Source organism: Nyctereutes procyonoides, unplaced genomic scaffold, assembly GCF_905146905.1.
Source record: "Nyctereutes procyonoides isolate TBG_1078 unplaced genomic scaffold, NYPRO_anot_genome, whole genome shotgun sequence".
Taxonomy (NCBI): Eukaryota; Metazoa; Chordata; class Mammalia; order Carnivora; family Canidae; genus Nyctereutes; species Nyctereutes procyonoides.
This window is the reverse complement of record NW_026575049.1, coordinates 31,841,042-31,865,931: the sequence shown is the minus strand read 5'-3', so window position 1 is coordinate 31,865,931 and position 24,890 is coordinate 31,841,042. Positions and strand designations below refer to the sequence as shown.

The 24,890-nt window shown below is 44.2% G+C and overlaps 1 protein-coding gene across 1 annotated transcript in view; it reads right to left on the bottom strand.

Moving 5' to 3' along the window:
* SYN3 (synapsin III) overlaps nucleotides 1-24,890 on the bottom strand; it is a 455,217-nt gene that overhangs the window by 55,699 nt on the left and 374,628 nt on the right. Inside the window, exon 7 of the mRNA XM_055328319.1 lies at nucleotides 20,856-20,918. Coding sequence (XP_055184294.1) covers nucleotides 20,856-20,918 — 63 coding nt within the window. The remainder of the gene's footprint in view (nucleotides 1-20,855; nucleotides 20,919-24,890) is intronic.

Here is a 24,890-nt window from a genome sequence, read left to right as displayed (position 1 = left end):
ATGTACCACTCTGGTGGCAGATATTGATAGTGGGGGAAACTATGCGTGTGTGGGGGAAGAGGGTATATGGGAAATCTGTACCTTCTGCTCTCTTTTGCTGTGAATTTAAAACTGTTCTAAAAAATAAAGTCTATTAAAAAAAAAGACTATGAAGGGTGATTCTATTTATGTGCCAGTTCTATGCTGGGGTTAAAATAAAATGAAATCCTTCCTCCCCTAGTGTTTCTAAGAGTAGTAATCAGAAGGTCTATCAGAAAATAATTCACTGTATATTGAGTGTCTCCCAGAATCAAAACCCTCATAAAGGCAGGGACTTTGATTTGTTCTCCACTGAGAGAACACCAAGAGTGGCCAGAACACTGCTTGGCACATAGACGGGGTTCAGCGGTTTCAATTAATATTTACTGAGTAAATTAACAAAAATATCAGGCCCCATGATTGGGGCTCCAATCATGGTTTCTGCTCTCAAGGTCTAGCCTAGAACGCTGACAAGGTCTAGCCTAGAACATTTACTGTAGGATAATAAGATGGTGCAATGAGTGAGAGCTGTGTCAGGTTCAGAGCTGGCTCAAAAGAGGGCAGAAGCACAGATCATCATGCTTGAGCAAGACAGAGAAGGCTTTAAAGAGAAGCTGCTTTAGCCAAGTCTAGAAGGATGAGTCCCATGGGGGGAGATATCTCAGTGTATGATTTTAAATGTATTAAGTGCAGGTAAGTTTGGGAAGACTTGACTTAAGGTGTCACCCTGCCTGTCCTTGAGGTCACACTTGGAAAATTTCTCACAATAAACTAGCCTCTGGACTTAAGTACTCCAGCTCTTGTGCTTCTGGTCCTTTGCTCTCCACCCCAGTCTAGTTGCCCACCCCTGGCTCCAGCCCAAGGCCTCAGGATCTTGTGTGTCACTGTAGGTGTCTATTTTGGGGTGATGACATTCAAGGGGGCTCTACACAGAAACACCAACTATGTATGAGGGCTGGGAGCAGTGGTGTCCTGGAGCTGACTCATACTGGCTATTTTTCAGTGTTCCATGGAAGGATCTGGAGTGTTGCAATAAACGCTGGATTACTGTTTTGTTAAAATAAAATATTTAAAAGCTTCGTTTTAAAGCATGCGAAAAAACACACTCAGATGTTTAATATACATTTACTTGAGCTGCCTAGGCAATTGTTTTTTGTGGAGCCCTCAGAGTTAAGACTTCTTCCATCTTGGTGGAAGTCTTTTCTATTCGGAAAGTAACCTGAGATTGTAGAGTAAGCTGGTAAAATGCTGGTGATTTTCTCAAAACTGTGGTCTGCAAGAACACAAAACATTAAGGTAATTTGGATGCTGAGGGTGATATGGCCCAATTCCATTGGAAGACCTTCAGTGTTCTCCTGATGGACGTAGTGGTAAATGTTTTACATTAGAAGTTGCAGAATAAAATTATAGCTAATACAATACTACTTTTGTGTCTGTCATAATTTTAAGCTCCATGTAGGATTTCATTGGGAAAGGAGGGTCCTGATGTTGCCTAGTCAGTTCATGTTACAGGAGAGAAAACTGAAGCCACCCCAGAGGGACAAGGTCATTTCTGGTGGTGTAGCTTCTGGAAAGGCAAAGGAAGAGAGGAAAACCCTGGAGGGAGGAAAGGATTTTCTAAGTTAGGGCTCTTGGGTCCCCCATCCAGCATCTCTGCATTATGGCAAAGGAATGTGTTCTCATTATTTCAGCAGGGAACCACATCACTCTCATGGTGGGTGCCAGAAACATCTGAAGGAAACCCATCCCTGCGCCTATAAGGGACAACGTGCGTTGGCCCTGCTGACCTGACTTCATCTCCTGCCACCTGTCTATTGACTCTTCCAGTTCCTAGAACTTGCAGAACTCAATGCTGCTTCAGGGTCTTTGTATTTGTCATTCCCTCTGCCAGCAAAGCCCTTTCTGCAGATCGTCACATAGCTGGCTCCTTCTCGTTGTGTCTGTTCTGTTGTCACCTCCTCAGAGAGGCCTCTTTTTGATCATCTGATCTAAAGTAGCTCTTCCACTCCCTGTTCATACTCTATTGCATCACCCTGGCTTGTGTTCTTGTACTTATTATGCTCTCAAATTCTCTTGTATTTGCCTATACACCCTACAAAAATATAAAGCTCTGAAAGAGCAGAGACTTGTCTCTTAGATTCACTACTATATCCCTTGCTCCTTGCACATTGTAGGTGTTTGGGAACTATTTTCCTAAAGAATAAATGAACGAATGGATGGTCACTGGGCACTCTTTTGACCTCAGGGAGTGGTTTTCAAGTTGGACACCATGGAGATTTTTGGGGGCTCCTTCTTTGGGGGATGGGTCCATGCAAGGAGACCAGTTGGATGAGATCTAGATCTCCTCCCTTCATCCTAGTGGCTCCACATGGATATAGTTTATATATTGAATGCTTTTATCGTTCATTGGACAGAAGGCTCAGGGACCAAAGAGGGCCAGGTCATTGGTGAGGAAGCACTGGATGGAAGCTTGGGCTCTAGACCTTCAACCTGATACTTGGGGGCTTATCAATGAGACACAGGGGCAATATTGAGGGGTGCTAGCTGGAAGAGCAGGACATGGCAGATATATCATCTGGGGGTCCCAGGCATGAGGATGGGGTCTTTGGGAGAGTGGTGACCTGATTCTAAGTTATCTTTCCAGCTGTCTCAGATCTTTGCCCCTGAGTCATGAACCAGAGATAGGCTTTTTGCTGAGGCCACAGCATTTTCCAACCACGACTTTAAACATAATGTTTGCTCCTGCCCTGACCAAGAAAGCAACAGGCTTGCTCTCAGTGGCCTCATTAAACGGGATTCTATTTTCACAGCACATTTTGAGAACATTCTTATTTGCTGTTCCAGGCTCTCAGAGAGACAGCCCAAGAGGCTCTGCTGATAAAATGACTCTGGGTACGACAGAGATGGGGAGATGCTGAAATGAATAGCAGCTTTGTTTATTTGGCATTGGAATAGGCGAGAGGAGCTATATTAAAAAAGTAAATAAAGTTCCCCTTCTCTCCACAAGAAAAAAAACTACTCTGGCTGCATGGCCAGCCACACAATTTTCCTTGCAGAACAGAACAAATGTGAGTAGCCTCAGTTTAACTTTGGGAGAATAAATGTACAAAATAAAATAATTATGGGGTGGGCGTGGGATCGAGCTTGAGAATGAGTAAGATCAAGAAGCATCTGAGTTGCCTAATTAAAGAGCCAAAAATAAAAAGCGGCAACAGACTGGGTCTAGCAATATAGAAACACACACTGAGGCATTTATATATACATCTATATATGCACAGGGCCCCGAAATACAACTAGCTCCCCTCCTCTGCAGACCTGACCCATATCTCCTTCCTATGGTTGAGAGAAGATAAGAATAATTGGCTAGAGTGACAAAAGGAAGATAATCAGACTGCCCACCTCAGAGAGCTGTTGTAATAATTATGCGAGACACACACACATGAAACACAGGGCCTAGCATCTCATGAGGCCTCCATGGATAGTTTGTGATTATTCTTATGGTTGTCCTTTTCCACAGGTACCTCAAATGCAAAATGTTGAAAACAGCTCACTATCTTCCCCCTCAAGCCAGTCCTTTCTGATTTTACATTTCAGTAAATGGAATCATCATGTTCTCAATTTTCTTCTCCTGCCCAGTATTCAGTTGCTCTGATTTTCCTGTATCTCTGGATGATGTCCTTATCTCATTGCAAACTGCCTTGGTTTCTGCCTGGTTCCAACCCTAATTTCTTCTCTGCACTGCTACAGTTTCTTCTTCATGGGTTTGAAGGGTGTTAATCTTCCTCTCGGCCCCCCACTCCTCTCTGTTCTCACACTACTGCGTACAAATCCAAACATGCCCATTCTTTGCTTACAGTCCATCAGTGGCTCTCCCTCCTAGCTAGAAGATAAAGTGCAAATTTTAGAGTGCAGCATAAAATGCATCTAGGATCTGGCCCTGTACCCTCTCTGGCCTCACTTACTTGTCCAGGTCTCACTCCAGCCCAGAGTTTTGTGTTAGCATCATCCAGGATCAAAAAATGCTAGTGCCTGGGTCCTATGCCAGCCAATCACAACAGTCTTTGGGGGTGGGCCCCAGGCAGAGGTATAATTTCGGAGCTTTCTGGGTGCTTCTAAGCACTACTAAGCCTGACAACCTGCCACATCTGGCAGCTTGTGATGTTCTCCTGGGCCCTTATGCCGTGGTGTGTGTGTGTGTGTGTGTGTGTGTGTCCTGCTGCCTGGAATGCTTTTCTCAGTCTTGTTGACCTGAAGTGTGTGTCCCTATTGTTCCCTATTGTTTGAGATGCAGCTAAAGTTTCTGCCTCCTCTCAGTCGCCCTGGTATCCCGTGAAGATGCTCTCACTCCCCCTGGCATTTCCCTCTATCATAACTTAATTATTGGCTTAGTTGGCCGCCACCTCTATTAGAAAGGGAGCTTCCTGAAGGGGAAGCTTGTTGCTCAGTATAGTACCTACACACCCCTACAATATCTGGCTTTTGGACAAATGAGTAGATGAATGACATTTCCCCCTCCATCTTCATTCAATTTTATCTGGATTCCCTTCTTAGCACTTGGCTGGTATTTCTGCTGGAAGGTTTACTTCATTGGCTTGGAATGTAGTCAACTGTCTACATGATCTCCCACCTCTCCCCAACTCTCTGGCCTTATTTCATGCCAGTTCTCACCTCAAGCACTCACTCTAGCCCTACGGGCCCTCTGCCTGTTCTTGGACCACACAGAGGCCCTGCCTCAGGGCTTTGTGTGTGCTTTTCCCTCGCTGTCATGCTCTTGACCACCATATGCCCATTGGCTCCACATGTCAACTCACAGAAAGGCTCCCTTAATATCCCCATCATTCTGTGTCCCTCATCCTGTTTCTTTTGCCTTCAGAGTCCTTCTCATCATTGACATATCATAGTTTTTAATTGTTTATTCTTTTTTTGTCTCCCTCCCACCACTGGATGTAAACTCCATGAGGCCAGGGACTTTACGGTGTTCATTACTGCATCTCCAGTGTCCAGAATAGTCCTTGGCATGTAGAAAGCACTCCATAAATATTTCTTGAATAAATGAGTGAGTAAACATGTTGTGCTTTCTAGTGAACTAGGATTCTTCAAACTGTGGGTTTAAAATGGGTCATCAAATCAATTTAATGGGTCACAACCAACATTTAAAAAAATAAAAGACTGGAACAATACATATCAGAATGCCTTGGACATAGAAAAGGCAAGTTTTGGGATCCCTGGGTGGCGCAGTGGTTTGGCGCCTGCCTTTGGCCCAGGGCGCGATCCTGGAGACCCGGGATCGAATCCCATGTCGGGCTCCCGGTGCATGGAGCCTGCTTCTCCCTCTGCCTGTGTCTCTCTGCCTCTCTCTCTCTCACTGTGTGCCTATCATAAATAAATAAAAATTAAAAAAAAAAAAAAGAAAAGGCAAGTTTTATTCTTGTTATGTTAAACTTAACACAGCATATGTTTAATATCTGAGAAACAGTTGGTAAGACAAAATCTAGTACTTACTGTGGTTTGCTAAACAAATTTTTGGTAAAGCTTTGCACTAGACCAGGAATCAGCAAACAATTTCTGTGAAAAGCGCAATGATAAATAAATTTTAGGCTCTGTGGACCATAAAAACTGTTCAACTCTGACGTTGTCATTCGAAAACAGCCATAGATGATATGCACACAAATGGACTGGGCTATATTATAATAAAACTTTAGTAACAAGACCAGGTCAGGGGTTGAATTTGGCTTGTGGGTGGTAGTTTGCCAAGCTCTACACTAGACTATAGTCTAGTGTGAGCCTATGTGTTTTGTGTATAAATTCCTTCCATTCAGAAGCCATGTCTTTTTTTCACCTCAGGATCTTTTTAAAACATTTATTTATTTTTTAAATTTTATTTACTTGATTTTTAAAAGATCTTAATTTCAGTGTAGTTAACATACAGGCTTATTTTAATTTCACCTCTGGATTTTAACCAAAAGTTCTCCATCCCAGAGTCTAGCCCACTCTTTGCACATAACAGATGTTCATAAATATTTGCCAAAATATTCATAAACATTTACTGAGTCCCCAACTCAGAACGCTGGGCACCAAATCCATTAGCAATCGTTGAATGACTACAAGAGCCCTTGGCCTTAAGTTTTTCAAAAGCGTCTTCTCTTCCTCCAATCCTTCCAAAGACTGAGACCTGGAGCCCAAAGGATGTCCTCACTCCAGCTGGCTTGGGTCATGTGTCAAAAGGAGTGGTGGGAAGTGATGGGAACAGGGAGTCTTTGATGGACTGCTTAGGGAACTGCCTAATTATCCTGCTTATCAGTTCGCTGGTTCCTTTCCTTTGCTCTTCCCCATCATAAATCAAAACTCCTTCTGTTATTCCTGAGTTCCCAGGTCACTGATTCTTTTGCCTGCAAGTTTAGAGTTACAACGTGACTGCAAGATTGAATGGAAGGGAAGGGAGGCACCCGACAAGTGTCAGCTCTGTAAGGCAACACTTCAGCTGCCCTTGGCCAGGAAGAGAGATGGAGTCCGTGGGTGCAGCTTGTGCACCCAGCAAGTTTATAATCCAGCAAGGGAGGCTGGTTCAGATTTTAAGATGACCCAGAGCAGGGGTCTCCAACTAGAGCCGGAGGGTTTCTACTAATTTTTGTGCAGCCCGTGAGTTAAGAAGAGTTTTTAAATGGTTGGAGAAAAAAAATTGAGAGCAGGGTGATATTCCATGACATGTGAAAGTTATATGAAATTGAAATTTCACTGTCCATAAATAAAGTTGTATTGGAACACTCATTCATTTCCGTATTGTCTAGGGCTGCTTTCATTCTACGAGAGCAGAGTGGAGTAATTGCAACAGACCATATGGCCTGAAAGCCTAAAATATTTACCATCTGTCTCTGTATGGAAAAAGTTTGCTGAGCCCTGACTAGCATGACTAGTTGACATGGACTAGCAGTGCAGATATCACCTGGGAGCTTGTCAGACTCCCAGGCAGGCCCTCCCTGACCGCCCCCCGCCTTGGGAATCAGGATCTGCATTTTAACAAGGTCCACAAGTGATCTGGAGGCAGCTGAAAAGGCAGGAAGCACTTAGGTTCTAGAGGGAGTGAATCAATATCTCTTAAGTATCTACAAATTTTTACAAGTGCTTTATCTTGGTCAGCAGGGCAACCCCACACCTACTAGGGAGGTCTATTAGGGTCATTTCACAGATAAGAAAATAAGACACCAAGTGTTTGACCAAAGTAACATACCTAAGAAGTAGCTGAACTGGGATTTGAACTTGTGGGTCTACTGCATGACCTGTGGCCTTAACCCTGAGGCTGCATGGCCCCCTGGAAAGAGATCAAGACCACACTCATGGTCTGAAGTTGGAGACCCCAACTGGTGCCCCAAGGGTGTCCAGTGGTCAACGCATATGTTTTCTTTAGCCTACATGGTGTTTTGAGTATTTTAAAATTAGTTGCCAATGTTTAAAATCAGAGGAATGCATATCAGGGCCCCAGAGAACTGGCTTCTTATGAAAGACTCAGATGATCAGGTGTGGTGTCTCAGGGCTTTGTCCAGCTGGGGCTAAGCTGTGGTGGCCCATCCAGGCTGGCCAGGCCTTTGTGGGTCATTACAGCCCCTACTGGGCCTCCTGACTCATTCCTGGGACTGCCCGGATCCAGTGGGCATCTGAGTTGGCATCCTCTAGGTGTGCAGAGCAGCTGTGGATCCCTGAGCATCTTGTTAAAATGCTGAATCTGATTCAGCAGGTGTGGGGACAGCCCTGTGTTCTGTTTTGAAGGGGTTCCCAAGTGATGCCGAGGCTACCAGTTCTTATACAGAGCTCACTTTGAGCAGCAAGGCTATTGAGGAGCTCAGGCCTGTCTGACTTCAGGGCTACACTCAGTTGGTCCATCACCCAGAGCATCTCTGGGTGCCCTTGCTTCTGTTTCCTTATCCCTTAGAGTGGCTGAAGGCCCCTGGCCCTTTTCGTTAGCTGCCAATGGCCTCCTCCATTGATGAGCCCCCTGAATCCTCTAAACACAGCCGTTTCCTACGAGTGTCATGACATGAAAGGGCCTGAGCAGCATCCACTGTCCCACCACACTGCTTCCTTAGCATCTTCTGGCCTTGATCCTGGAGGATAGGGTGTTGGTTCGGAGGCTTCTTGGAACTAGAGGTCTGGAGCTGAGGCGAGAGGACAGGGTCTGCCAATAGCATCTCGCTTGCCCAGAGGAGGCTTAGTAGAGACTGCTGATAATTGTGTTTAAGGCCTCTGCTTACCCTGCCGCAAATATGCATACACCCACATGCATGCACATGCAAGCACGTGCACACACATATGCATACACACATGTGCACTTCAAAATGTAATAAGCTTACTGTTTCCTTCCTTCTCTGGCTTTCTTTCTCAAACAACCCTGCTGCTGTCACCTGTCAGCAGCAATACCAGCTGCCCCTAAGTGGACCGATTTCCAAAAAGGCAGAGTTGTGGCTGGCTGTGAGAAACTTGGTAGGAGGCTACCCTAGGCTGGAGGCTCAGTGAGGCAGGCAGCCTCTGCTTGTTTCAAGACATTGCTTCTCCTGCCTGCCAACAGTAGAAATGGGTTACACCTGCATATTTGGCCTGAGGATGGCACAGCAGGCTGTGCGCCCAGTGGAACTGCCTGGAGGCAGCCCTCCTCTCAGCATAGGTGCCAGGACCAGTGGAGAGAATGTGCAGCCTTCATAGCAGGCTGTGTGCAACCTTGTGTGAATCATGCATGTTGCCTCCTTGATCTCTGCTTGTCTCATCTGAAAAATGGGTATCAGGATAGCACTACCCACCCTAAACGACCGCTGGAGCTTGAATAGGCCTCCATTGTGCAAGTATTTTGTAAACTGTACATGACTGTCTCATGCCAGGAGAAAAGCAAGAAGCCAGTAATTACACTGTGGTCAATGATACAGAGCATTTCCCACCTAAGCAGGCAACATATGTGCCCTCCTCTATCTGAGGGGCTCCTAAGGGGATGACTTCTCTGGTCTTTGTTTCACACAAAACCAAGATGGGTCAAGAAAACAGAGAAGAGAGAGAGAGAGAGAGAGAAAGGAAATCTTACTGCTTTTCAATGTCTGTCAGTTCAAGAATATTCTCTTTTTCATGGAAGACTTGCATGGTGAGTACCCACAAAAGCAGGTAATTGATTCTTTCCAGATCAGTCTGTTCCTGGGCTTCTGTCCCTCTTGACAAAATAGGTCTTGTATGTGATGGGGGTAAAACACTGTCTTTAAAACACAGTGCCAGGGATCCCTGGGTGGCGCAGCGGTTTAGCGCCTGCCTTTGGCCCAGGGCGCGATCCTGGAGTCCTGGGATCGAATCCCACGTCGGGCTCCCGGTGCATGGAGCCTGCTTCTCCCTCTGCCTGTGTCTCTGCCTCTCTCTCTCTCTCTGTGTGACTATCATAAATAAATAAAAATTAAAAAAATATAAAACACAGTGCCAGGAGTAATAGTTTTCTTTTTCTCCTTCTCATTGTCTTGCATCAGTGTTCCGGGTCTTGGCTTCAGGCCTGGGGTGAGATCAGCCCACCAGACAAGAGCAGTTCATATGAAAAGGTCAGTGCTGGTCTCCAAGGTGTTGACATGTTTTTTGGGTGGAGCCCTGTGAAATTCTTTATAAGTCAACTCTCCAATGAAGTTGGCGGGTTGCCTTATCAAGAAAAGAGATGATTCCACCAGTGAGTTTCCAAGTGTCCCAGGCAGCCTGAAGGAAAGGGCGGAAGGACCTGCTGACCTTGATTCAAATCCTGCTTCCAGCACTTACCCATGACCTTGGGAGAAACAACTCTTGGAACTTCTGCAAAGCTGGGAGACCTCTCAGAGTACCTCTGAGGGTCAGAGGAGGTGTTGAAGGCATGTGTCTTGGCTCATAGGTACTCAGAATTGTTAATATGCTCTCTCTTTTCCTTGTGCATCCTCACACCTAGTCTGCTTTGAGTGATCCCAGAGAAGTCGAATAATTTGTTCAAGGTCACAATGCTGGTAAATGGCAGAGTTGAGATGAGCACCCAAGGAGGTCTAAGTTCAAAGCTCATACTCTCCTTTACTTACTTCCCATTTCACACTTACTTTTAACATTTTTACTCACTATTCTTCTGAGCAATCAGGTGAGGAAAACCATGAATATTTGACATATATGACAGCATTGATGTTTTTAAATGACTTGCCCAGATGGATACTGCTGGCGTCTGAAGTATGGTGCTAACAGGGAGGACTCAGGTCTCTTGAACCCAGGCCAACCAAGAGCAAAGAGCAATACAAGGATGTGGAAATTGGCAGAGGAAGTGCCGCCATGAGAGATCTAAGCCTGACACTCTCATAAGAAAAATGAGTCGATGATCAAGGTGACTTTGCCTTCAATATGACAAACATCAGGGTAGATAGAGTCATAAAATGACCATTTTAGTTTGCTTCTGTTTGTTCTTAGATCTTGGCATTTTGGGATCCAAAGGAAGAAAGAGACCTTTAGGACTCCAGAATATATGTGTGTGTATGTGATATACACACATATATACAAATACCACACACACACATACACATGCACATGGGTGCACAGAGTCAAACCTCATTATTTCTGGTAGTTATGTTCTATAAGATTGCAGCAAATACTGATTTAGTGAATCCTGAACCATTGCTCCTAGGGGAAATGCAGGGTTTCTGGAAGCTTCTGGTCACAAACATTTTCCTCAACTGATCGATACATAACCTTGTTTTGTGTGCTTCTGTTTAAAGCCGTCTTATTTAATATATATTGTTGATTCATTAACATCGAACCAGTAGCCAACAGCCCTATAACTCATGCCGGAACAAAGCTTATCTAACACGTTTTTTTTTCCTGTAAGAAACATCACAGCCTTCTTGAACTTAGGACTTCTTGCACAAGACAGCACTTCAGCACTACACTTGTGGTGGGGCGGGGCAGGGGGGCATTTTAAACAATGAAATCACCACGAAAAAGTGCAAGAATGTGTAAATGTGGCTCTAAATAATTGGAGAAGAGGACATTGTTTATAGCATAAGAGCTGAAACAGGAAGGCAGAACGTTGCCTTGTTTGACCTTAACTGGCAACATGCACACTGTTTGCTGCTCTGCACATGTCTGTGAATGAACGTGAAAGTGCCAGAAGAATTGATTTTGGCATTACAAGTACATCTTAGTGAGTAGCTGAATTTGTACATACGGAATCCATGCATAATGAAGATGGATAGTATATACTGTGCTTGTAGAGAGGACAACCTCAGGCCAGAGGCTCTGAGAAGGGGAGCACAGCACTTAAAATGTTCATTAAGGTGTAAAGGACTGATTGATATCTGCTAAGGGTCCATCTTGCTCAAGAGAAGCAGAGAATACATGAGGCCAGTGGTCATCTCAAGGGAGTGGCAGGGGAGATGAGAGAGGACATGGGGGAGGTAGGAGTTGAGAGGGAGGGCAATGGAGTGGATGGGGCTCCCTCCCTGTCCTTCTTCACAGCCTGGCAGGGACCTTGAACACTCCTCCCCAGGAACATCTGACAGGCTGGCTCCCCTCTCCCGTTCTCACCCAGCTTGGTTTCGGTCGCGCACTCTGGCAGTCTCCCAGGTGCTGGGGAACCTTCTGTTTTCTTCTTCTTCTTTTTTTAATTGGAGTTCAATTTGCCAACATATAGCATAACACACTCAGTGCTCATCCCATCAAGTGCCCCCCTCAGTGCCCACCACCCAGTCACCCCATCCCCTACCCACCTCCCTTTCCACCACCACTAGTTCATTTCCCAGAGTTAGGAGTCTCTCATGTGCTGTCACCCTCACTGATATTTCCCACTCATTTTCTCTCCTTTCCCCTTTATTCCTTTTCACTATTTTTAATATTCCCCAAATGAATGAGACCATATGTTTGTCCTTCTCTGATTGACTTACTTCACTCAGCATAATACCCTCCAGTTCCATCCACGTTGAAGCAAATGGTGGGTATTCGTCGTTTCTAATGGCTGAGTAATATTTCATTGTATATATGGACCACATCTTCTTTATCCATTCATCTTTCGATGGACACCGAGGCTCCTTCCACAGTTTGGCTGTTGTGGACATTGCTGCTATAAACATCGGGGTGCAGGTGTCCCGGCAGTTCACTGCATCTCTATCTTTGGGGTAAATCCCCAGCAGTGCAATTGCTGGGTCATAGGGCAGATCTATTTTTAACTCCTTGAGGAACCTCCACACAGTTCTCCAGAGTGGCTGTACCAGTTCACATTCCCACTAACAGTGCAGGAGGGTTCCCCTTTCTCCACATCCTCTCCAACATTTGCTGTTTCCCTTCTTGTTATTTTCACCATTCTCACTGGTGTGAGGTGGTATCTCATTGTGGTTTTGATTTGTATTTCCCTGATGGCCAGTGATGCGGAGCATTTTCTCATGTGCTTGCTGGCCACATGTATGTCTTTCTCTGTGAGATTTCTGTTCATGTCTTTTGCCCATTTCATGATTGGATTGTTTGTTTCTTTGCTGTTGAGTTTAATAAGTTCTTTATAGATCTTGGATACTAGCCCTTTATCTGATATGTCATTTGCTAATATCTTCTCCCATTGTAGGTTGTCTTTTAGTTTTGTTGACTGTTTCTTTTGCTGTGCAGAAGCTTTTTATCTTGATGAAGTCCCAATAATTCATTTTTGCTTTTGTTTCTTTTGCCTTCATGGATGTATCTTGGAAGAAGTTGCTGTGGCCAAGCTCAAAAAGGGTGTTGCCTGTGTTCTTCTCTAGGATTTTGATGGATTCTTATCTCACATTTAGATCTTTCATTCATTTTGAGTTTATCTTTGTGTATGGTGTAAGAGAATGGTCTAGTTTCATTCTTCTGCATGTGGCTGTCCAATTTTCCCAGCACCATTTATTGAAGAGACTGTCTTTTCCAGTGGATAGTCTTTACTGCTTTGTCGAATATTAATTGACCATAAAGTTGAGGGTCCACTTCTGGATTCTCTATTCTGTTCCATTGATCTATGTGTCTGCTTTTGTGCCAGTACCACACTGTCTTGATGACCACAGCTTTGTAGTACAACCTGAAATCTCCCATTGTGATGCCCCTGGCTCTGGTTTTCTCTTTTAATATTCCCCTGGCTATTCAGGATCGTTTCTGATTCCACACAAATCTTAAGATTATTTGTTCCAACTCTCTGAAGAAACTCTATGGTATTTTTATAGGGATTGCATTAAATTTGTAAATTGCCCTGGGTAGCATTGACATTTTCACAACGTTAATTCTTCCAATCCATGAGCATGAAACATTTTTCCATTTCTTTGTGTCTTCCTCAATTTCTTTCAGAAGTGTACTGTAGTTTTTAGGGTATAGATCCTTTACCTCTTTGGTTAGGTTTATTCCTAGGTATCAAACCTTCTGTTTTCTTAACTGCTCCCCTGGGTTCCATCTGTCCATTTATTCATTCCTCCCTCCTCCACTATTGTGTTCTTGGGCCACTATTCCTACTTAAAAAGCAGATCAGGGTGGGAAAAGCTTGCTGTATGAGTCAGCCCAAGAGATGATACCAGAGTCCGGGTTGCTCAGAACTGATGACAGCAGCAGCCCTGGCTCAGTGGGTGTGTGAGACACCTGGGCTGCTGGAAACATGGAGTTTAGGAACTGCCACCTTGACCCTCCAGACCAGATGCAGGGACGCCCAAATGCTGTCACTCACTACTCCTGCCTTAGAAGGACAGCAAACCCTGTGCCACAGGGGAAAGTGTTAGGATATTTGGGTCTGGACTTATGAGACTATGACCATGTCGATGTCCTTCACCTCTGTGAGCTCAGGCACTAGAACCAGACTGTCCAGAACTGGACCCCAACTCCACTACCTACTCCCTGTGTCTCAGTTTCCTTATCTGTAAAGTGGGGGCACCAACCATACCTACCTCACAGGGTAGTTATAAAGATTACACTCAATGAGTGTATATTTGTATAAATATATTTCAAGCCCCTAGAACAGTGCCTGCACTGAGTAAACTCTATAAAGCATTAGCTTTTATTATTATTGGGGTTATTAGGTTGGTATTATTGTTACTGTTCTTTTTTTTTTTTTTTAAGATCTTATTTCCTTATTTGAGAGAGAAAGAGTACAAGCAGGGGAAGCAACAGACAGAGGGAGAGGGAAAAGTCGGCTCCCCGCTGAGCAGGGAGCCCAACGTGGGGCTCGATCCCAGGACCCTGAGATCATGACCTGAGCCAAAAGCAGATGCTTAGCCAACTGTGCCCCTATTATTACTGTTCTTATCTCTAAAGTATGGAATATGGCCGAATCTGAAAGGTCTTTCTTTCCCTTCCTGCTCTGTTATTGGGGATGTTCTCTCGCTGTGTGGCCTTGGGCAAGGGCTTCTCCATTCTGAGGCCTCACGTCCTTATCTTCTAGATGAGGTGCCAGGACTCAAGCCCAGAGAGTCTGTGAATCTAAGAAATAAGGATAAGGCAACTCCCAAGGGTGGAGTTAGCTTGTTATTTTGGCCTCTCCTGGGGATGTTGCCGAGACAGGCAGTTAAGTAATCACAATAACAGTTTACATTTGTAGTAGGTTTTTAAAGTTCCCATTCACTGAGTGTTTACCAGGCACCCTCCCAAGGCTCTTGTGATTTATTCTATCTTCATTACACCTCCAAGAGGATAATATTGTCCTCCTATTAGAGACAAGGAAATTGAGGTATGAAGATATTAAGTAACATCCCCAAGGACCGCCAGGAAATGGCCAATCTAGACCCAAACCCAAAACCTTGACTCCAGATGCTATAACTTTATACTAGCACATTATACTGGCAGTTGGCCTTGAACTTGACTTCCAATCCTCTGATAGTAACATGATATTGTGCCATTCCCTTCAATGGACTACTCACAGTATTGATTATAACCACAAACTTTCATCATTGGAAGAGATGCAGGAATCGTCTCTGGGGTGTCTTAACCTTTGTAAAGATAGATTTATTTATTTATTTATTTATTTATTTATTTATTTATTTGAGAGAGAGAGAGAGAGAGAGAGAGAGAGAAAGAGAGAAAGAGAGAGGCAGAGACACAGGAGGAAGGAGAAGCAGGCCCCATGCCAGGAGCCCGATGTAGGACTCAATCCTGGAACTCCAGGATCGCGCCCTGGGCCAAAGGCAGGCACCAAACCAATGAGCCACCCAGGGATCCCTGTCTTAACCTTTGGAAGGGTGGCAGACCCCCCTGTGAGGAGCTGAAAGAAGCTATGGACCCCTTCCCACCCAGAAAGTTTGTACTGTATCTGCACATAAACACACACTCACACACTAAAAATATACACACAGATTTGTCTCGGTTTTAGGGGTTTTAAACATCTCAGGCTGAGAGCTCATGCAATGCTTAAATTCTCTTGAAACTCTCCAGTAAGCATTCATCTTTGCTGCAACTCTGCATTGATGAGAGCCTCTTACCTAAAAGACTGTCCATTCCAATAATGTTCACCTCTGATCGTTAGAAATTTGCATCATCAACACAATTAACATTTGTTCATTTCCTCCTAACTTTGGTCCCAGTCCTGCCTGCTAGATATTATTTCGAATTGGTCCCATCCAGGTGCCCATGATAATTCTCCATGTTTCTGCAGATGCTGGTGACACTGTCTCATTTGTCAATGGCTCTCTCAAACATCCAGAATGAATGTATGGCCCAGAACCCAAAACAATCTTCTGGCCATGGACTGACCATTGCAGTGCAGGACTCTCACTATGTTCTCGTTATTAGAGCTCCATTAATATGTCCTAAGAGTGGATTACATTTTTTAAACTTTCTCTTACTTTGACATATAACAAATATACAGAGAATTGCATAGTACAAAAACAACAGTCCAATGAGCTATCACAAAATAAACATCCACAAACTGTCATCCAAGTGAAGAACTAGAACTTTACTCATTCCTGCCTCCTCCTCTTTTCAACCCCCCACCCCCCCAACCTCCACAAAGGCAACCTTTCCTCTTTTATGGTAATAATTTTCTTGTTTTCCTTTAAAATTTTATCATCTAAATACATATCCCATTTAATGCTATGGTGTAGTTTCCCTGTTTTTTGAGTTTTATATAAATGGAACCATTAAAATAGGGATTCTCTGGTATATGACTTATTTCGCTCAATCAAATAAGTGTGTGAGATACCTGCCTGTTGTTATATATAGTTGTAGTTCATTCATTCTCATTGCTGAAAGTTTTCCACTTGTCTGAATACACTATAATTTATCTCATCTATTACTAATGGCTGTGTCTGGGTTTTGACAATTATAAACAAGCTGCCATAAATATTGGTGTGCACATGCATGCATTTAGGCTGGCTATACTTAACAGAACTGTATAACTTTTCAGTGGATATTATCAACCTATATTCCAAAGCAGTTGTACCGATTCATACTTACAGTAGTTGTGTGTGTAGGTTCCAATTCTTCCATGTCCTTGCCAACACTTAGCGTTATTAATCTTTTTAATTTTAGCTCTTCTGGTAGTTATATAGTGGCATCTCATTGTGGTTTTAATTTGCATTTCCCTAATGACTAATCAGGGTGAGCCCATTTTCATCTATTTATTGCATATTTATGGTTTAGTAGCTTTGGCAACTCCTCATCTGACTCATACTGAAACTACAGCCAAATGAAATACAGTTTCTGACAGATGATGCTGTTTAGTCATATCTTCTTTACTGACTTCAATTTTGGATTTTGGGTCCCCAAAGCATGTCTGGACATTCTTTTTTAAAAATTAATTAATTAATTAAAAAAGTAATCTCTACACTCATTGCGGAGCTCAAACTCAAGACCCTGAGACCAAGAACTACATGCTTCACTATCTTAGCCAGCCAGGCGCCTCTGAACATTCTTAATAGCTAATATTTATCAAGTGTCCACTGTGTTCCAGGCACTGAGCTATATGCTTGATATGCATCACGTCTCCTAAACCTCACAACCAGCTTATGAGGTTGCTACTAGGATTATCTGCATTGCATGTATGAAGAAACCTTGGGGGAAGTTATATCTATCTATCTATCTATCTATCTATCTATCTATCTATCTATCTTACTTGCCATCTCATGACGAGGTGTGTAACCTATATTCAAATCAGTACCTTTAGCCACTATAACACACTGCCTCCCAAAGATGGAAACATTTGACTATATTTAAAAAAAACCTTTAAAAATGCTTAAAAACTGAATAATAAAATGGACACATAACTGTCAAAAGGAGAAAAAGAGTTGCACAGCATGACAAGGGTTTAATGTGCTTAATATGGAAAGAGTTCTTACAAATTCATTAAAGGACACAATAAAAAAACAGCCAAAGGTTTCTGTGGTCAGGTAAGTCTGGGAAACTCAGCACATCTTTCATGTTCTCTTACCCCAACAGTGTATCTAAGCAAATTTAGGACTCCTAAGTTCCACACTAAAAACTTACTTTAATGCAGCATTTTCCAAGCCTCTGACCAACATAGGCTTTAGCATTTGAATAATTATAATTCTTTGGAACAGACTTTGAAGCATGTTAAACTCTATAATAACCACTGCTTCTTCTGGTTTCTGGACTGGTAAAACCTTCAACAAAGGAAATAAAATTAGTTTTCTCCTGGGTTTCTCAACTCAGACACTATTGATATTTTAAGCTGTAGAATTCTTTATTGTGGGATTGTCTTAGGCATCGTGGGCTGTTCAGTAGCATCCTTGGTCTCCACTCAGTAGATGCCAGATGCCAGTAGTACTAACCCAACCCCCAGTTGTGACAACCAGAATTGCCCCATGGGAGGCAGAATCCCCCCCCCCATAAGAACCATTGGTCTAGTCTGACTGATTTCTAAAGAACCTGTTGGTGCTCCCCATGATTACCTCCTACCTAAATGCTCCCCAAACTGCATAGCATTTCCCTATATTTTGATTTCTGTGCCTTGTGACAGCCTCTATCCATTGTTAAGAGAGCATCATTCCATCTCTTGTCTTTGGGTCCTTCTTGTTTGTTAGAACTCCTTCTATTTTCAGGCATGGAACTTCTTTCTACTCTTCTATCTTCTAGGTGGAATTAAGCTCTTTTCTTCAATCTTCGTACTCACCACACACTCTCCTATCAGAACCCCAACACATATTATACCTATTTATCTGCCTGTCTCCCCAATTCCTTGACAGCAGAAAGTGGGTCCTATTTATCTCCTGATTCTCAGCACCAAGTGAGCACTAATCAATATATATGAACAAAAGCAGCAAAATATAATTGAGGGTGGATCAGCAGGGACGTAGGTGGATTTCCAACAACACTGAGTCCATTGGCAACTTCTTCACTAGTTTCTTCCGAGGAATGTTCTCTTTGCTGGTCTCCAGGAAATCTTTTTTCTTGAGAGAAGCAGAAGTACCATGGAAGTTACCAATTTTGTTTTTCTCCCTCTCAGACACGAATATGACATCACTGGCTCAGTTGGCATGCCCAGGCCATCCCTGATAGTTTTCTCATTCCAAACTGAAGGAGAAAAGCCCTTTTCCCTTGGTGTCAGCATTTCGGCGAACTGTAGTTTGTTCTAGCCAGTGGCTTTTATCCTTGGATATATGGCCTTCTTTCCATGCTCTGGGAGTCCCTTTTGGGCCTGAGTTTCTCAGAGCACCCCTTCCCCCAAGCATTGCATCAGTCTCTTTAAATATTTCCTGTCTGGGATACTTTGAAGCTTTAGACACCAAATTTAATTCTTGGGAACTCTTTTAACTTTCCCAGAGTTGTCCAACATGGTGGCAGTGGATGGAAAGAAAGGGATGGGTTTGAGAAACATTAACAAAGGCAAGTGACAAGACTTGATGACCTATTGGACATGGAGGAGGAAGATGACTCCCAGATTTCTGTTTTGAGATGATGGAGGGATTGGTGGTTCCTGCTGTAGAGAAGACCACAGGAGGGGGTGGGGGAGGAGAAAGACAAGAGGGAGTGCAGGTTGTCTGGGATAAGTTTTCATGGGAGACAGGGGAGCATGTAGAGGAGGGAGCTGGGTATAAGAGCTGAGGGTCTGGATGGGAAATGCAACCCGGGGGACTGTTGGCGCGCAGGTGGCTGTAGAAGCCAAGAGAGCAGATGAGTGCTCAGATTGCATGTGCTGTTGGCACAGACACATTGAAGATGGTGCAGCAAGAAACCAACATGGAGGAGACTGTGAAGCAGTGGTGGAGACAGAGGAGAGCCAGGAGAGAAGCATGAGTCAAGGGCCACTGGAAAAGGAGTTTTGGGACAGAAGGGACAGCATGCAGCTTTAAGAGATACAGGGAGGTCAGTTCCTATAGGGTCCAAAAGGTGCCTGCTGACTCAGCAGCATAGGGTCGCTGAGGACTAAGGCAAGGGCAGCCCCAGCAGAGTGGAAGGGCCTCAGCCCAGTGGCAGAGGTGTAGGAGGCATTAGGAGGATGGGGAGTAGGGCACAGACACAAGGGCACATCTAAAGAGGGAATCACTCATTCATCCACTTGCCCAACAAACCGATAGGCTACTTGGCGCCAGGCATATGGCAGTGGACCAATAGGCAAGACCCCTGCCCTCATGGTGTGTACTTTCAGGAAGATGTACTATTTTAGAGGGAGGATTTATTTTAAAGACGGTTGTTAGAATCATCACCATTCGACAGAGAAGGCCAAGAGAGGTCAGATGGCAACTTGTACAAATTCACACAAATATCGGAGCTATGGGTCATGCCCTGACCTGTTCGGCCCTTTCCACTCTTTGCTGCCTGAAGGGCATGCAGTTTATGTGGGAACAGATGACACAGAAGGCATCACAGGGTGGGGAAGAACAAAGGTGCCAGATGCAGGATTATTTATGTTTGGGCTGTGCCTGCTCAGATCAAGGTTTTTATCTCTTTGAGCCAGAGGCTTGAGAGGTGGGCCTGTGGGGGCCCTCACACTTCCCCATATTCCCACTCCTTTTATTTAGGAGTAAGTCTCCCTTTCCTGTGGGCACTCTGATCCAGTGGGTTCGACTGGGGCTGCATACATCTCCACATCTCCACACGTGCATGTTAGTAGCACAGGAACCCAAGAAAGGTTAATCAGTGTCCTCTGTGGGATTTATAGAGAGCCTGGAAAGGCACCATCTTTTTTCCTCCAGGAAGTGAGTTTGGGGACCAGAGTAAAGGCCACCCACAGCCATCTTAACTACCTGAAGAAAACACCAGGCAGAGAGGAACAGAGTCAAGAAATACAGGAGACCAAGCTCTCCTGGCCTTGCTTGGGCTCCTAGATCCAGCTCTGCCCAGACCTGTCAAGAACTCTCCCAGACTTCCTGGTGCCTTGAACCAATGGATTATCTTTTGTCTCCCGATTTGAGCTTCTACAAGTGCAACTGAAAGGATCTGACCAATTCTGACAAATATATCACCTGTGACTGGGTGAAATATGTGATTTACTCTTGCAGAAGCTAACTGACTCCATGAGCTTCCTCCATGGAGCCATGTGTATTCACCTCCTTCTAGGTTCTGGCCCTGTGGGTGGTGGGGAGATGAGTAAGACATAAGCTTAGAGAGCAGCTGTGGAAATGATGAGGGGAACAAAAGAATCACCATCTATAAAATGCTTTACATTCGTTTCTCCAAATCCACAATTACAGGAAACAATTAGCCAGCAATTCCAGGTAGGGTTCAGAGGGTACAGACGGGGCTGGATAGAAGCTCCGTGCCACAGGAGCTCAGAAGAAGGTGGGCTGGGGAAGACAGGGTGCGTCCTGCATCCTGGGTTCCTCTCACACTGTTCTGGGTGGCTGAGTCAAGGTGAGGCTGGCAGAGGACAGAGGGAGAGGGGAACAAGTAGACTGCGGAGGCCGCATGAGTGTGAATGCAAGTGTAAGAGCAGCTTCTCATACCTTTCCCATTCCGGCATGGGCGTGTCCCAGCTTGACCACCACAGGGAAGTGTGGCACTGTGAGCTGTAAGAGATAAGAGGAAATCACTCATTAGCATCCTAAAGCATTGCCACCAAGACTTTGGGCACCATCTGTTCTGTAGAAAGATCCAGTCATCTGATATTACTCGGAATCCCCACAAGAACGCTTTGACAGATGGTCATCCTGCTGCAGCTTGAACACCCGAAATGCCAGTGAAATTGGCTTCCAAAAGGAGCTCTGAACTCTTAAAACCCAGCCTGGCTGGGGAACCCACCAATCTGGAGAGATGGCAGGGGGGAGCAAACCAACTGGTATCAGATCCTGGCTTTATCACTTGGGCAACCTCAGACAAGCTCTACATGGATCTGTGGCTCAGTTTCCTCATCTGTAACATAGGGATGATGAGTATCCATCCCATATGGTTGCTATGACAATCAAACACATTATCACACATGAAACCTTTATGTTTTAAGTACCCAATGAACAGCACCTTTGTTACTCCCATCACGTTTCTGCTTTATATTATCCCTCAAAAAACCTTCACGTATCTGGAAATGCATGCCCCTCCCCCGCCCCTGCCAAGCCTTATCCAGGCTGTCCTATGAGGTTTCTTAATAATAGTTGTCATGCCCACCATGGGCACGTGCATTTATTGGCCACACTGTGTTGGGCACTGTTCTGAGCAAATGCCCTGGATCATCTCCCTTGGAGAGTCACGCTACTTGTCTGGTTGGTTTCCTGTAGCATCCTCATCTCCAAGAACACTGCCTGACCCAGGGAAGGTGCTTGATAGTGGAATCTGTGTTTCATTCAACCAGTCTTTTCAGCGAGACCTATGAGACATGCATGCTTCTTCTTATGATAGAGGAAGAGAGGGGGCTCAAAAGATTAGGTGCTTATGCATGCCCATGGTCACTCAGCTAGGAAGTGAGAGCACCAGGTTCAAATCTAGCTATACATTTCCTCCTTCATTCTGTTCATATGTTGTTTGAGATGTGTTTACTTGGTGTCTGCAAGTCTGTCTGGAGGTGCTCGAGGGCAAAGGTTGTCCCTTCTAGTTATTTAGTAATAACTTCTTGGATCAGCCCAGCCAGGGGTAATCATGTCCTACTCTCTGTGCTGTCTATCCTGGGGCTTGTCACTTGGTTCTGGCAGTGCTGTCTGTCCTGACCCTCTGTCTGCCTTGAGAGGAGGAACCCGGATCTTCTCTCTTGGTGCCCAGAGTATAGTCTGACATGGAGGCGCTGCTGTAGGTGCTTCGGAAAGGGGCTGCTGTGGGTCATGGATCCATTGGATCTCATCTCATTTTACCCACACAGTGGCTCCAGGAGGCAACCAGGGAATATTTTTAGTCATCATTTCATAGACAGGAACACTGAGACACAAGGCAGGTGCTGAGAAGGGGTGGACTGGGACTCGAACTTGGGCCTGTCAGACTTGAAGCCTGACATGAACGGTTTCTCCTAAGATCTAGCCTATCAGGGCTTCCTACAGTAGGTGCTGAATAAAAAAAAAATCCCTTATTCAGGCTAAGTTTTTTTTTTTTTTTTAAGATTTATTCATTTATTTGAGAGAGATGCAGGGGGAGAGCACGAGCACACAAGTGTGGGGGAGGGACAGGTTAAGGGGTAGGGGGAGAGAATCCTGAAGTAGATGCCCCGCTGAGTGCAGAACCCAATGTGGGGCTCGATCCCATGAACCATGAGATCAAGACCTGAGCCGAAACCAAGAGTCAGATGCTCAACTGACTGAGCCACCCAGGCTCCCCCAGGCTAAAATCGATCATATCTCAGTGCTTAGAGAGAACAAACACATGTTTTTTTTTTTTTTAAAAGGGCAATATTTTATTTTGATTTCAAAAGCAAATATGTACTCATTATATAAAAAGTTTGGAAAATATAATAAAGCACTATGTTGTTATTATACAGAAGACAATAATGATCGCTCCCAGAGTTTTAACAGTTTTGGTGTATTATCTGCTGGTAATCCACATTTTTTTCATTTGTTCTATATTGGAAGTATAATGAATATCCATTTTTGCTTCCTGCTCTTTCCGTTTACTGTTCTGGGGTAAGCATCTGGTGGTGATTACTTGTCAGTTTAATAGTTATTACAAAATATTTCACATATGAAAAAAGACCTAAAGAGCAATATTGTAGATATTACCTCACTTAAGAAATAAACCACTGCCCACATAGATGAAGTCCCTGATATACTTTCTTATCACCCTCCTTTCCCTTCCACCCAGAGGCAATCATCATTATATGAATTCTGTGTTTATTATTGCCTTGCATCTATTCATATTTTAACTATTACATATGGTTCTCATACAATATGCACTCCACATTTTTAAATTTTATGTATGTGATATCAAAAGAATCAAAAGATTCTTCACAATCTTTTTTTTTTAGCACATATGTCTGTAAGATTCACGTGTGCTCATCTATTTAGCTTGGATTCATTTTTACTCCTGCATAGTATTCTATTATATGAACACATTACCATTTGCCCACTTTCCTGATGAACATTTAGGCAATTTCTATTTCTCCAATGATAGACAGTATTAGTTCAGACATTCTCGAACTCCATCCTCCCTGCACTTGAAGTGGAGTTTCCCCAGGGCACATGCACAGGTGTGGAATTGCTGGGGCTGGGCAATGCTTTTCTCAGTTTTGCCAGATATTGCCAAATTAACTCACCAAAGTGGTTGCACTGACTTACACTCTCATAGGCACTGAAAGAGCTCCCAACACCTGAGGTTGAAAGACATATTTCACCAACCCAAGTGATGTAAGGTGGAATGAATGGGTATATTTTCACCAAGTGGCCTTTGTTCCCAAACAGAGTCATCACACCTGGCCATCCACTCACAGATCCTGGACATCTCGAGCAGTTTGAGAACTGCCTGGGTCACTACTGGGGCTTGAGATGAGGTCTCCATTTCATTTTAAGGTGGAGTGTGAGGTGAGGGGAAATCAGTGTGCTCTGTCTTCCCCTCCACCTCTCCCAGCCTCATTATCTCTCCACACACTGATGGATATTGGAAAGAACGTGGATGTTGGAGTTAAACTTATTCTCTAGTCTGGGGCGAGATCTTTAGCCTCTCCAAAACTTAGTTTTCTGATCTGCAAAGTGGGAATGGTCATGCCTAACTCATTTGATAGTTGGGGGAAGAAGAAATGAAATAAGGACTGTCAAACTGCTTAGCACCAAGGGGAGATTCAAACTAGAAGTGTAGAGCAGGACTGAGGGAAGGAAGAAGTTAACACTGGTTTTGTGGGAATGAGGACAGAGGTGAAGGAAGCCTGGATGATGGAGGAAGGAACAGAGGCTGTTGCTTGGCAGTCTGTGATAGTATGGCAGAGGGTGACATGAAGGCCACGAAGGGAAATCTGAAAGAACTTAGCAATTATCTTGCCTCACCCCCATGTTGCCATGTGGTGGTAGGTAGAATTTCTAGGAATGCTCCCCGAGGGATCCCATTTTAATCTCTGGAGGCTGCAAATGTGATGAGATTGTCAAATAAAGTCACACAAGGATTGTTTTATGTTAAATGTCACATGTGACTCTTAAGTATGGAGATATCTGGGAGAACCTAATCAAATCACATGAGCCTTTAAGAGTAGAGAACCATCTCAGGCTGGTGGCAGAAGAGGGAGGCAGAGAGAGTCAAAGCAGGAGAGAGACTCAGCACACTGTTCCTGCTTTGAGATGGGGTAGTTACTTGAAAAGGAATGTGGGTAGCCTCCCAGAGCCAAAGGTGGCCCCTGGCTGATAGCTGGCAAGGAAGTGGGGACCTGAGGTGTATCATACTGCAAAGAACTGAATTCTATCCTAACAGGAATGAGCTTGGAAGGGAACCCTGAGCTCCTGAGGAAAATGCAGTATGTTGGCACTCTGATCTTGGCTTTATGAGACTCTAAGTAAAGCACCTTGACATGCCAGCTTGGACTTCCAATCTACAGATCCATGAGATAATAAAAAGACGTTCTTTTTGACAGCTTAGTTTGTTAG